At 40.9% G+C, this 14,327-nt stretch overlaps 1 protein-coding gene across 1 annotated transcript; it reads left to right on the top strand.

Moving 5' to 3' along the window:
• The first annotated feature begins 239 nt into the window (after positions 1-239).
• On the top strand, positions 240-9,905 carry LOC139713842 (histamine N-methyltransferase-like). Its single transcript, XM_071625547.1, has 3 exons — positions 240-538; positions 8,134-8,463; positions 9,097-9,905. The coding sequence occupies exons 1-3, from the start codon at positions 334-336 to the stop codon at positions 9,462-9,464; spliced, it is 903 nt and encodes a 300-aa protein (XP_071481648.1). The 5' UTR covers positions 240-333; the 3' UTR covers positions 9,465-9,905.
• The last annotated feature ends 4,422 nt before the right edge of the window (positions 9,906-14,327 follow it).

The raw sequence follows: 14,327 nt of genomic DNA on the forward strand, positions 1-14,327 counted from the left end.
ACCTAGTACACTGTAATTACAAAGGTTGAAAGAGCACCTCCCTGGTATCTGCATTGTCTGGGACTCCCCGGAATAGTAGTGTAGCACTGTGTAGTGAGTTTTTGAGCGTGCAGGGTCATTGAGGTCAATCAGGCCAGTTTTCATGTACATGTACACTGTAGCAATCATACGGAACGGAGGAACTCACGTGACCCGCAGTGCACTGGTGGTGCGATTCAGAGCGAACATTAAACTGCACCTCGTGCAAAACGGATCATCGTCAAAAGCACATGTTCAGTACATGCGGTAAAGTGTGGCGTTATTCTGAGCATCAACTTCACATCAAGACCGACGATGGAGCACGCCAAGTTGAAACCTCTTATGTACGACCCTGACTACTACACCAAAACTTTCCATGCTTATGCCAAGCGATCCGCCAAGTTTCAGGTCCTATCCACATGGGGAGATACAGTTTTCCCACAACAAGTGGTTAACCGGCTTGTAGAGCGCTTTCCCGCAGACTCCACAGTCCAAATGCTGGGAATCGGCAGCGGCTCGGGTAAGAACTATAGAGCTAATACTCATAGGTGTTACAAAAAAATATTTCCCACTTTTGATCCTTAATAGTTCAAAGACTATACATCAGATAACACTGTCATTGATATGAGTAATAGCTGAATAGTGTATAATTTAGTTGGATGTGATTTGAATATGAGAAAATGAATTAGTTTCGTTAAAGTTCCAGATTTTGGTCAATTTGAACCCTCTGTACAAAATTGAACTTTACACAGGAACCGATGCGATGGGTGTGTACAGTATGTGTGTGCTTACAATGACCCTGAACAGTATAGACATGAATACCACGAATACTACCTCTGCTGACTTGTTCCAAGGCACGTGAATGCTTTATTAATAATCTATGATGGATTGCCCTGGGCACTGCTAGTCTGAAATCATGGTAAAGAGTAAAACGCATGCAACATGCACATCGAAAGAATAAGCACGTGTTTTCATGTGCTTGGATACACTTCATTCCGGGATGAATAAAGACAGCTGTGATAGTGGAATTTATTCTCATGAATATGTAATAGAGCATTCAAACCCTGGCCATTGTTCAGGACCATTGTCTGGGTGTTAACTACACACTCTCATACACACCAATTGACACCAGTCCTGTGCAAAATTAAAGTTTTGTACAGAGGGTTGAAAATAGAGCAAAATCTGAAATCTTACTAAAAATAAATCTTGAATTCAATGAAACTGATTAATGCTTTCATTTTTAAATTACCGCCAACAAAATTGTACACTATTCAGCTATTGCTCACATCAATGTCAGTGTTATCTGATATATAGTTTTTGGACTACCAAGGATCAAAAGTGGGAAATGTTTTTTGTAACACCTTATAATTATACACTTATCCTCCACTCATTTTGTTTGTTGAGAAGTATAGCCTCGTGCTGTTGAGAAATGGTTAGAAAAGGTTGTTATGTCCGCTGTAAGATTAGATTATTCGACGCAATGCGTACATAGTCGAGTGGCGTACAGGTCTGTATTACCTCCCGGAATAACCTGTAATACTGAACAGGCTTTGATGAGAAAAAAAAAAAAACTGTTAAAGTAGAAGTGGAGTGGAGGTATTTGCCATAAACCATGGGAATGATAGCCTACACATTTTTTTTTTTTTTTTTTTGGTGTGTGTGTGTGTGTATGTAAACGCAAAGCTAGGCTTGATATTTTTCTGACATATTGTTTTTCCTTATTTGCCTGCGACAACCAGAATCTTTCCATTTTTTTTTTTGCCCCAAATCGCAACGCAATCTTAATCGTAATTAATGCCAGCAAGCTGTAGTTCCAGGTGTTGCCATAGAGCAGGCTCTACATGTATATTCATCAATCTATATAGGGACTGGTGTGATTAAGAAGCTGGGTATACCGGTGACAACATTAGTCTATGCAAACCGACACATCAGTTATGAAGTACGGCACTATACAAATTGCACATGCGGCGAAATATGCTTAATACCTAGCTCAGGTTTACGGGTAAACTCGGTCCTTTGTAATGAGGGCGCTACAGGGGCCGAGTTTACCCGCTAGGCCGAGTTCACCCATAACTACTACCCATAACTAAGAAATAGAACTAATGAGTGCAAGTATAAGATTTGGAACACATTCTTTTATAATAGGAATGATATATCAGGGGCGGATCTAGGAATTCCGTAAGGAAGGGGGCGGCGATGCACGCGCCCCCTCCGGGATCCACCACTGCATAATATTCAGTGATAAGGCCGTTATTGGTCGGATTGACTACTACAGTTGTTGATCGTTATAGTGATTTCAGTTTAATTCAACCTAGTCGTTCTTTCAACTGTTCATCCACTGCTTGTTCATGCTATTACACAAGGTTTCATGAATGTGGTCGTTTCTCTTTTAAAACCCTGGTTTGCCTTCTCAGTTTTCTTTTTCTTCTTCTTTTGGCCTGTATTGATTATGAGGGTCATGCACCTCTCCAGCAAGGAGGTTCAAGAGATGGAGTCACCCCTTTCAATCCTTGTCTGATGAAGCTGCTAAAAATTGTTTGAAGTTTGAGTCAAACTGGATCTGCTATGGTTATACGCAGATATCGGAAGGCAGTTGATTCATGTATTACTGCATAATGACCAGGAACTTTCTAACAAAGGCTGTGTTTATCAACTCCTTTTCTCGGCAGAAACAGGTTACCCAAACAGCTTTCAAGGAATTTTTACGAGTTGATAAACGCAAAGCTGTTTTGAAAGCCCTTTAGGAAAGCCTTTTACGAAAGGGTGCGTTTATCAACTCTCCTTTCTCGGCAGAAACAGGTTATCCAAACAGCTTTTAAGGAATTTTCACGAGTTGATAAACGCAAAGCTGTTTTGAAAGCCCTTTAGGAAAGCCTTTTCGAAAGTCCGAAATTTGTGACGATCCAAACAGGTTTCCTAAACAGGTTATCAGAATCCTGTTTGTAAAAGCCTTTCGAAGTTGATAAACGCAAAGCTGTTTTGAAAGCCCTTTAGGTCGCCATACTGCGGTTACGCAACCATGCGTTTCCAGTTTCTGAAAAGACGCGCGCCACGTATAATGCACACGAGTACGTGTACACAGGTGTATACATACAGCTGTGTGTAATGCACGCATATGCTTGGAACAAGGAGGTGTTTCTCTCACCAACAAGGTTTGAGAAATAGAGTAACAACAGTCTCATTCCCTTTGATCCCATGTCTCATGCCGCCACTCAGAAATATTTGAAGTATGTGCTAAACTGGAGCTGCCTCACAGATAGGAAGACAATTGATTCATGTGGCATTGTATCATGACTCGTCACTCTCAAAGGAAGATATGTCTTTATGATGGTAATTACTTTTCGCCGTCCCGTCTTAGAAAACAAGCGGCACATTAATAGTACAGGCAGTCAGGGCTTTGGAAAGGGCTCTCGAAAGGGCTATGGAAAGGGCTATGGAAAGGGCTATCGAAAGTTGATAAACGCAGCCGACGAAAACAAGCGGCACATTAATAGTACAGGGAGCAGACAGGGCTTTCGAAAGGGCTATGGAAAGGGCTATGGAAAGGGATATGGAAAGGGCTATCGAAAGGGCTATCGAAAGGGTTTTCGAAAGTCGTTTAAACTGGGGAAAGTTGATAAACACAGCCAAAGACAAGTCTTTACGATGATCATTACTTTTCACCATCACTTCTTAATATCAAAAACAAAAAGAGAATAGAAAAGAATGAACAATGCATAATGGGGCAACAGACAAGGGGATGCGCGAAATCACGTCGATTGATGAAATTTATTTAAATCAAAATTACTCGACTGGAAATGTAAGGACGCTAATCCAACATTGATTTTTCAAGAACTATATATTTGAAGATTATACCATATCCAAGGGCGCCGGAAGCAGGGGGGGGGGGGTGGGGCAGGGGTGGCACTTGCCCCCCCCCCCCCCCCCCAAAAAAAAAATAATAATAATACTAACACAAGTGCCCCCTGTAATAAATAATCAATCAATTATTTAAAGACCAAAATGAACAATAAAGGCACTTTTCTTGTCTAAAAGTTGTCAATTTCACAACTGGAAATTCATTATGAACATACATTATAATATTTATACAGTAATATTTACTTATGACTCAATTTGGTGCATAGATGGTAGCCTTGCCTCCTCGAGTGTGCCCCCTGAAACAAACCTCTAGTAAACCTTACATTTTCCCTTTCTTCTATGCTTTTCAACAATATAAGAATAATTTTTATTGCTCGAACAATGCGATCACGTTTAGGCTTTTAATGAATACATTTCAGACTAATGGCAAAGTGAAAGTGTCTCGCTCGCTCTACCCGTACATATAGTAAAATAAAGAGTTTTCATAAGTTATGATGATAGTCCTTCGCAGTGAAGTTTGTTTTTATTACGTTTAATACCCCTTTTACACTTTTTACACTTTTACACTTATACACTCTGTTTTTACAAAAAGTCCCTACCGTGATACCCCCCTCCAACACCCCCCCCCCCCCCGCTCGGTCGCTTCGCTCCTTCGCGGAGGATCTCACATCGTCACATAATGTACCCCCGTATATTATAATCGTAGTCCTTCACACTGTTTTTTTTCACTATGTTTAATTTCCTAGAAACTTGCTTTTAAATGCTCTATAAGCGCGACTTGTGTACTCTGTTTTTACAAAAAATCCCTACCGTGGTACCCCCGCTCGGTCGCTTCGCTCCCTCGCCGAGGATCTTATACCGTCACATGAATGTACCCCAGTATGTTACATGTATAATCATAGTCCTTCGCACTAAATTTTTTCACTAGGTGTAATTTCCTAGAAATTTGCTTTTAAATGCTCTATAAATGCGACTTTTGTACTCTGTTTTCACAAAAAGTCCCTATACCGTGGGAGGGGGGTATCCCCCATCCCACACCCTCCCCCTGCTCGGTCGCTTCGCTCCCTCGCCGAGGATCTTACACCGTCACATAAACGTACCCCAGTATCTTGTAATCATAGTCCTTCGCACTAAAAAATTTCCACTATGTGTAATTTCCTAGAAATTTGCTTTTAAATGCTCTATAAATGCGACTTTTGTACTCTGTTTTGCAAAAAGTCCCTACCGTGGTACCCCTGCTCAGTCGCTTCGCTCCCTCGCCGAGGATTTCACACCGTCACATAATGTGCCCCCGTCGAGATTTTGCCCCCCAAAAAAAACAACAACAAAAAAACACACAAACACAAACAAACAAACAAACAAACAAACAAACAAAAAACCAAAAGTGTTCCGGTGCGCTTGACCATAATTATCAGTTTATTTGTCGGAATCGATTCTTAGAAGTGATGAAATCGGCTTTCCAGGAGGGTACAGTTTCAAACACTTTCACGACATACAGGTCTGATATGTCGGTCTACTTTTGTACATTATTTCTGGACAGGATTGGATTTTGTTTGATAATATGTTTAGTCATTACGTGAAATTTCTTTTCATTTATGAATAAACAAGCAAAATATAACCGAGACTAGAACTATATGAAAGGGTTCAAAATGAACCTTCAATTTGTTTGTAGGCTTCAACATACTAGAGCGAATGCCCGACAAATTAAGAAATAAGAAGATGCGGTCGCATCTGTTGAGAATACAATAGTCCATAATGTGTTTGACGTTCTTTGTATTCATTAGTTTTTTAATATGGATTCGCAAATATATGCTGGAGCAGATATTCTCTTTGAACGTGTCAAAAATCTCCAGTGAATCTCTGTGCATCCCTACGAGTAGCTAAAATGAACACAAAGAACGTCAAGTATGATCTGTGTTTGTGACTGTGTCTGTCTGTCTGTGTCTATTTGTGTCTGTGTCCTTGACATCGTGTGAATTTGTGTGTATTATTTAGATAGTTTGTGCTTTGCTGATCTGTGTCACTCGGATTTTCACCCAACTCTCCGCAGGCTGTGTAGGTTGAGCGTAGACTTTCAGAAGTTGACATAATCATGCCGCTAGCGAATCCCTCTGATGAACCGTAATTTCCTTCCGTACTAGTAGTTCGTGTTATTGTAGCGTGAGGGAACCAGCTCGCATGTCTCGCTGCAGCAGCTAGAACTGGTCAGAATGTATTATGTTATGCATTGCCAGTATTGTTCTGAATCTTTGTCAATTAAAAGACAAAAAGAGGATCGAAGTCTCCCCGGTAGTATAGTTTCACGTGACTCTCACCATGTCTCATTCAAATTTTACTCGTGTCTATCTACTATAATGGACACTGGTAAAAATGTAGAGCTCCCGAAATGCTATGCCTTTAAACGGATTAACGAAGTGAACAAACGAGAAGAGAGAAATCACAAGTCTAAACTTTAATAGGCTTCTTGCAAGCAGCAGTGTAGGTGAGAAAATACACGTCTAAATAACATTAACGCGATTATTTGCTGTGTAACTGGTTCGTGATATCATCAGCTCCGTAACTTTTATTTCATTTCGTTTCGTTTTGCTTAATTGGTTGGTGTCCGCATATTCGTCTCTCTTTCAACATGTTTATCTTTCTTTTTATTGTTTCTTTCCTTTTCTTTTTCTTGTTGGACAGTCTTCATTTTACACAAGTTTCATAACGGCTGACCAGAACCTTTTTCTCCTTTTTAGCTCACCTGAGCCAAAGGCTCAAGTGAGCTATTGCGATCGCCCTTCGTCCGGCGTCCGTCGTGCGTCGTGCGTCGTGCGTCGTGCGTCGTGCGTCGTCCGTCGTCCGTCGTCCGTCGTCCGTCGTCCGTCGTCCGTCGTCCGTCGTGCGTAAACTTTTTACATTTTCATCTTCTTCTTGAAAACCCCATGACCGATTTTCATCAAACTTGGCAGGTAGCATCCCTAGGGGGTTAGGAACTCAATTTGTTAAAATGGGCACCATGCCCCACCCAGGGGGCCCCCAGGGGGGCCCAAACCCCCCAAAATTAAGGAATCTGTAAAAATCTTCTTCTCTAGAACCAGAAGTGATAGAGCGAAGTTAATACTATGAGTTAGTACATTGATGACTGTAGTTTCAAGTTTGTTCATGGCAGAATCAGGGGTGCCCCCCTTGGGACCCAGGGGAGGGGGGTGGGGAAGGGTTCTAATGGGGCCTAAATTGTACATTTTCATCTTCTTCTTGAGAACTCCATGACCCATTTTCACCAAACTTGGCAGGTAGCATCCCTAGGGGGTTAGGAACTCCATTTGTTAAAATGGGCACCATGACCCACCCAGGGGGCCCCCAGGGGGCCCAAACCACCCAAAATTAAGGAATCCGCAAAAACCTTCTTCTCTAGAACCAGAAGTGATAGAGCTAGGTTAATACTATGAGTTAGCACATTGATGACTGTAGTTTCAAGTTTGTTCATGGCAGAATCAGGGGTGCCCCCCTTGGGACCCAGGGGGGGGGGTGGGGGTGAGGAGGGGTCCTAATGAGGCCTAAATTGTACATTTTTATCTTCTTCTTGAGAACCCCATGACCCATTTTCACCAAACTTGGCAGGTAGCATTCCTAGGGGGTTAGGATCTCAATTTGTTAAAATGGGCACCATGCCCCACCCAGGGGGCCCCCAGGGGGCCCAAACCCCCCAAATGAAGGAATCTTTAAAAATCTTCTCTAGAATCAGAAGTTATAGAGCTGAGATAATACTATGAGTGAGTACATTAATGACTGTAGTTTCAAGTTTGTTCATAGGAGATCCAGGGGTGCCCCTCTTGGGGGTAGGGGGGAGGGGGGTGGTTGGAAGGGTCCAAATGGGGGCCTGAATTGTACATTTTCATCTTCTTCCTGAAAACCTCATGATGGATTTTTGTCAAACTTGGCAGGTAGCATCCCTAGGTGGTCAGGATCTCAATTTATCAAACTGGGCACCATGCCCCACCCAGAGGGCCCCAGGGGGCCCCAATTCCCCCAAATTAAGGAATCTTGAAAAAATTGGGCCCTTATTGTACATTTTCATCTTCCACTTGAGAATGCCTCGTCAAATTTTGGTAGAGCTGTGAATAATTTAGATTAGTGACTGCGTGAAAGGTGAACTTGCGATACTCAGGTGAGCGCTAGACCCGCGGGTCTCTTGTTAATGTAATATTAGTAATATACCCAATTTTGCTTTATTTTGTTTTGTTTTGTTTTGTTTCATTTTTTTTTAAACTTTTTTAGGTGAGATGGACAGTAAAATGGCAGCCAAGATTCGAGCTCATTTCAAGGCCGTTCAAAACATCGTGATCGAGCCCGCTGCCAGCCAGCTTGAAATGTATCGTAAGCTCATCGCCGATGGGAAAGAAGGATTCGCCGGGATCGACTTCGACCTCCGCGAGGATACGCTAGACGGCTACCGAAGGAAGCTGAATGAAACGGGCGTGCATCCCAAGTACCACTTCATCAGTGCCATTCACTCAGTCTACTACGTGGACGACTTGAACGACACCATTCGCTATCTACATGACTGTCTGGAGGACGGGGGAATGCTGTTGATCATTGTTGTTGGAGGTAAAAAAAAAGATGATGGCGAATTAAGAGTAATACGTGTGTACAACGAACTGACATTATCATAATATAAGACGAATCATGTTAAGCAGCCTGTACGCGCAGTAGCACACGCACGCAATGGATAGATGGATTGACAGATTAACAGGTTGATAGAAAGATACATAAAATCATATTACATCATGAAGTGTAAAACCATCCAAAATGGAAATAGAGGTATAACAGACGTATAGAGAACCGAAGATGAATTAGAGATGTAATGAACGTTATGTAAATTGATGAAATGAGGAATGATTATCGGGTTGTGAAATACATGTGCAGAATACTGAACACGAATAAAACTTTGTATAAGTTATGCAATCAGACCAGTAATGACAATCAATGCTCATGTATCAGATGTATCACTTTCAGGAGGAATCTCTCCATTAAAATCATTTCGAACCTGACATAAGTGCCGCTGAAGGTGCAATCAAATTGTCGTATTGACTGTTGTTGAGTTTGTGCCATCATCATTGATATTTGATTAACTGTCACATTTTGTTTTGTTTCCTCCTCCCGATTAACGCTTTTGAATTAAATCTTGATTTCTGATCGACGATTTTCTTCAAACGATGTGAAATTGGCTAACCCTATTAGACGCCAGTGGCTTCTGGAATCTGTGGCAACGCTATGCTCGTTTTCAGGACAAGAACAGCCATTACATGTGCACGCAGGATCTGCGCGACGCCTTCAACGCCAACGGCATCCCGTTCACAGTCGTGAGACAGGCGTCTCGCGTCGACATCACCAGCTGCTTCGATCCCGAGTCGGAAGAGGGCAACCTCATCGTTGATTTCCTCGCGCATGTCTGCGACCTCCGCGGGTCTGGAACCCCGGAGCTCCATCAGGAGGTCCTGGACTACCTGGGCTCCGCTGAGTGCTCGGAGAGAAAAGACGACGGCACCGTGCTGTTCAACAACGACTGGGATGCCTTTATAGTGCAGAAGGGAAAGGGCCAAACTTAAAGTCACCATCATTTGTTTTCTTTGTTACCTCCGCCAAGGAAGGGAGTTAGTTTTCGTTACCCCTTGTTTGTTTATCCGTGTGCGAAATAACTCAAAAAGTTGACAACGAATTTAAATGAAACTCTTAGGAAAGGTTGAGAATAACACAAGGAACAGATGATTAAATTTTGGTAGTGATCCGGAAACTTTTACGGATTTTATGAAGGATTTTCGATATTTTGGAAGGTAGGGTCAATGAACTTGGGAGTTCAAGCTCCGCATTTCTGAGGTTTTTCTTTGGTTTTTACTGACGCCCACTAAAGTGCGTGCCTTAACTGCGAGGTGCGCCGCGCAGCTGAGGGTTCATGATGTAACAAAAGGCTTCTATTATTGGGAACTCAGGCGATTTTTAGCATGCATTTACGGGTAGAAATCACTGATCTATACGGAAGAACAAGATCATTGGTGGAAATTAGCTGTTTGATGGAGGTCTGCGCTCTCAGATTGCTTCTCTAGTTTTGTTTTGTTCTGATGGATTTTTTTTTTTAGTTGGGGGGGGGGGGTAGGACTTGTTTGCTTCAAAGTGCGTTTAAACGCACTGCAGACGTCAATCGAACCTCTTACATTCTACAAATATTTTACGACGTTTATAGCTAGGTTTCTCAGAGAAACATCATACATACAAAGTCCGTGTTCTGTTCAACGCACAAAATGAATGTACATGTACTAAGTAACTGTTTTAAGTTACGTGGTCGAGAGGTGGGCATGAAATAGTGGCAGACGATGTTTTTACTGCAGTATAAAACATCGTGCAGAAGGGAATGCGCAAGAATTGAAGTCAACACTGTTGTTGCTGGGGGGGGGGGGGGGGGAGGGGTTCTTGTATGCCCACAAAGTGCTTTCAAATGTTATACAAGTAGTGCAAAGGTTGATGACGCCTATGGCAACTCCGGACGTTCCGTCATTTCCAGCATACGCTTAAATATATGGGTTAACACCGGAGATTATACGAAGTCCGCGTTCCTCCCACAAGTATGTAACTGTTTTAAGTTACCTGGTCAAGGAGTGGGCTTGAACTTAGCAGACGGGGCACACTAAAAGTGTAAAATGAAAAAAAAAAAAACACACACAATGAAGCTACGATGTGTTGTAAGTGTTTTACTCGCCTCTGTCGAAGGAAGTATTTTAGAAACTCACATTCTTTTTGTGTGTTTGTGTCATAGATGTCATTACAGCTTAGTTGATTGCGTCCTGACATCCTGTCATTTTATTTTCCGGGGGGGGGGGGGGGGGTGTCTTTCTATTCTGCTCTCTACATACTTTCGTCATTATTCTTTATTTACTCGTTGCTGTTCAAATATGTCTGAAATTTGCCTCTGTGGCTTGCTTAACCTTCTTTAATCAAAAGGTTTTTATATTTTTGTATAATGCTTAAGCTATTTTTTTTTTCCGTACTCGTACTTATACAATGAAATCATGTGTGGAAACTATTTTACTAAACATTTTCATGTCTGCGTCTATGATTATCTAGCGTAGTAAAAAAATACAAACAAATGTATGTCTGCACACTATGGTAATACATTGTACACTGTTTTGCTGCCATTTATGATTCATTGTATTGCTGCATTGCATGCTTTGCCCGCATTTTTCTTTGGAATAAAATTTCATACATTATGTCATGCCTCTGTCCCGCGTGATATAATCATCATTGTATTAATCAGGTGAAACGTATGCTACTCATGTTTGTGTGTTTGTTTGTTGTCCGGTGAGGTGGCATGGTTTTTTGTTTTTTGTTTTTTTGTTATAAAACTATTCTTTGCTCATGTGATTATTTCCTCCTATTCTTGATCAAGGGTTCGATATGTTAAGTCTACACAATTTGATGATTTTTTTATTTTTTTTTGGTATCCCGGAGTACCAAATAGAATCCTTTATTTTATTAACTAGGCTTGTTTGTTGTTGTTTTGTTTTTTTTTTGTTGTTGTTGGTGTTGTTTTTTTTTTTTTTGGGGGGGGGGGGAGCTGTTTCCTGGGTTATCAAAAAGTGGGTTAACGTTATTGTTAGTGCTTTACATCAAGGAATATTTTCTTGCAATAATTACATCAGCAGTGCAGCAGCATCATCCACCAGCACTCATCACACACACACACTACACCAGTGATTTCAGTGTCATACACTGACAGCAGCTATACACTATACACGAGTACATGTAAGACATAGAATAAGTAGGCCTAAACATAGGAAAAGATTAATCAGTACACATAGACCCGAAAGCCGATTAATCAGAGACGAGACTGACATGACAACAAACATCTATGAGACAAGACTAGCATTACAAAATAGGCAACGGAAGAGACAAGACAAGGCCTACATCTATTTTCAGTTTGACCACACGCCACTTCAGCTTTTAATCACTAATTTCATTGTTTGCGGAGCGTTCATTTTGATTAAGGATGACCACCGAGTATATTAATTACATATGTAAATAATATGATACAAATGCTATGATCGTAGCCGAGATATTAAAAAAGCTAAGATGACGTCACAACAGATCAATGTATACCAGCTTGGGTGCGCTAACTAGCCCTGTCTAGGTGGGGGATTACTATTTTAGACACCACCACATAACATATAAAGTGTACAATATTGTAATGATTAAACACCAAGATGATCAAGCTTATAAAACATCTGGATATTATGTACATAATACCAAGAAGTTTGAAACTCACTCCATGATAATACCTGTACAATACAATAATTCTGTACTCCTTACTCTGTCAATTCCATGACTGTACAAACATCCCCACCGACCACCACGCATCAACGGTTTCAAAAAAAAAAGTATTATACTTAAGGAATTTGAGAACTTTGCAATTGAGATATCCCTCACTTTAGGAAAAGTCACTGTGCTGAGAGACTTTACAGTGGACTCCCGTTATAACGAAGTCCTCGGGACCGGCAGTTTTCTTTCGTTACTGTATATCGAAATTTCGTTATAACCGAACAAATGAACAACACAAATACAAGGGCTACCCTCCGTATGTATTTTTCTTTTGTGGACCTTTATGTATGACATATGTTGATTTTTAGTACAGAAATAAAACAAACAAGCAAAAGCAATAGAGTGGATAATGCTGCGGCCTGAATTTTTACTTCCTTGTAACTGGAATTTCGTTATAACCGTGTTCGTTATAACGGGAGTGCACTGTATTACCTCCTCCAAGAAGGTTTTGTTTATATCTGTGTTAATTTTCTGTCGGTCGGTCCAATAATTACACACTTAAAGCATAATGCATTTTGGTAGTGATCCGGGTCACCGTCTTGGTTCAGGATTTCTGAACAGTAGATTTCGCGCTTGCAGTTACTACTGAGAGCACGCATCAAAGTCATGTGTCGCTCTGTGAGACCCTCGGAGACACTGCGCTGATTGTCAGTAAGTACGGCGGAGGCAGCGGCGGCTAGTCGTCAGTGGAATAATGTTTTGATGGTCAAGGAGTCTAATGACGCCCATGATCTGAATGTATGACTCTAATAAACATAGGGTGGGAATCACAATTAATGTTGATGGAAATGAGCTACTTGGCTAAGGTATTTGCTCTCCGAGTGTTTTGTTTAATAGCCTCTCATTTTCTTCTGTTTTGTTTTCCGCTGGGATCGTCCATGTAAAACACATGCTACAGCTGTATTATTGTCTTCCAACCACAATTTTTGCAGGGTAACGTCAAAATGTTAATTCGTGGTCGTTGTGCATTAAGAAAATAAAAAAAGGCTGTGTAAAATTCAAAGATAAGTTGTTTTTATAAAGTGGCAAGTATGCTTAACGCACCATTTTTTCCTCGAACATTATCTGACTTCTAGTTTAATGCTCGTCTCTCTTTTAAGTGCCCAGTTCTTCAAATATTCAGCAGGAAAGATCCACACAAAAAAGAGACGATCTGCTTAACACAAAAAGGAATGCCATTCCGTTTGGTTCACGAGCAGACAAAGATAACAAGATAAGGAATTAAGATTCGAAAGGGTTTCCGACCTGCTTCCCGAGACAGAAATAATGCTGACAGTCATAAGATGTTACGGTCAAAGTGGCATGTGATTATTGAATCCACGTCGACCCATGTCAGCAATTTGGTCAACTTGATTTTTAAAAGAGTATTAATCACCTCCTGCCTGCAATATTTGGCCTTATTCCAGAGATTCGTTATTTCATGTTTTCGTTGGACTATTAATTTGAAGGATGGTTACACGGGGACCATGTTAATATCAATTCTGTGATAGTAAGTATTTTACGCAGATTACACAACACCAGAAGAATGCCTTCGTGATATGTGAAGAGTTTTGATAGATTATGAGTTGAATAGTATAGTGAGAACGGAATCTTCATTGACGTAATGATGAATAATTGTAACTATTTTTTTACAAAGGTTGCGATTACACTGAAGACCTCGTTCACAAACCCACAGTTGTCAATCAGGCTGTTACACGGCGATGTATAAGCCTTCACCTACCCTCCTATCATTCATTTTTTTAAATTTTATTTCATTTATTTCCAAATTCTCATTGAAATAACAAAGAACAAAGTGAAAAAAAATAACATTACATAAGGTAACAATATACAGGTACAAAAAGAAAAAAAGCACAATGGAGAGAAAGAGAAAAAAAGAAAGGATTACAAAATGAAATTCTATCAAGAGAGAAAATGGAGGGGCCAGCAGAGGCCATTGGACTTTCTACGGCTGGGCACCCACTTGAGATTTTGTGTACATTATAAGATACGCTAGAAAAGAGGGGAAGAAAGACAAATAAAAGAGGCAAACTATGAGTGACAATTTACGTAAAAAGATATATATTGCAGACATCACATGAACGTTTGGTTACATTTCTGCAAAG

The sequence above is a fragment of the Diadema antillarum genome, unplaced genomic scaffold (assembly GCF_040938485.1).
Source record: "Diadema antillarum isolate AM-2024a unplaced genomic scaffold, OU_Dant_1.0 seq00002074_RagTag, whole genome shotgun sequence".
Taxonomy (NCBI): Eukaryota; Metazoa; Echinodermata; class Echinoidea; order Diadematoida; family Diadematidae; genus Diadema; species Diadema antillarum.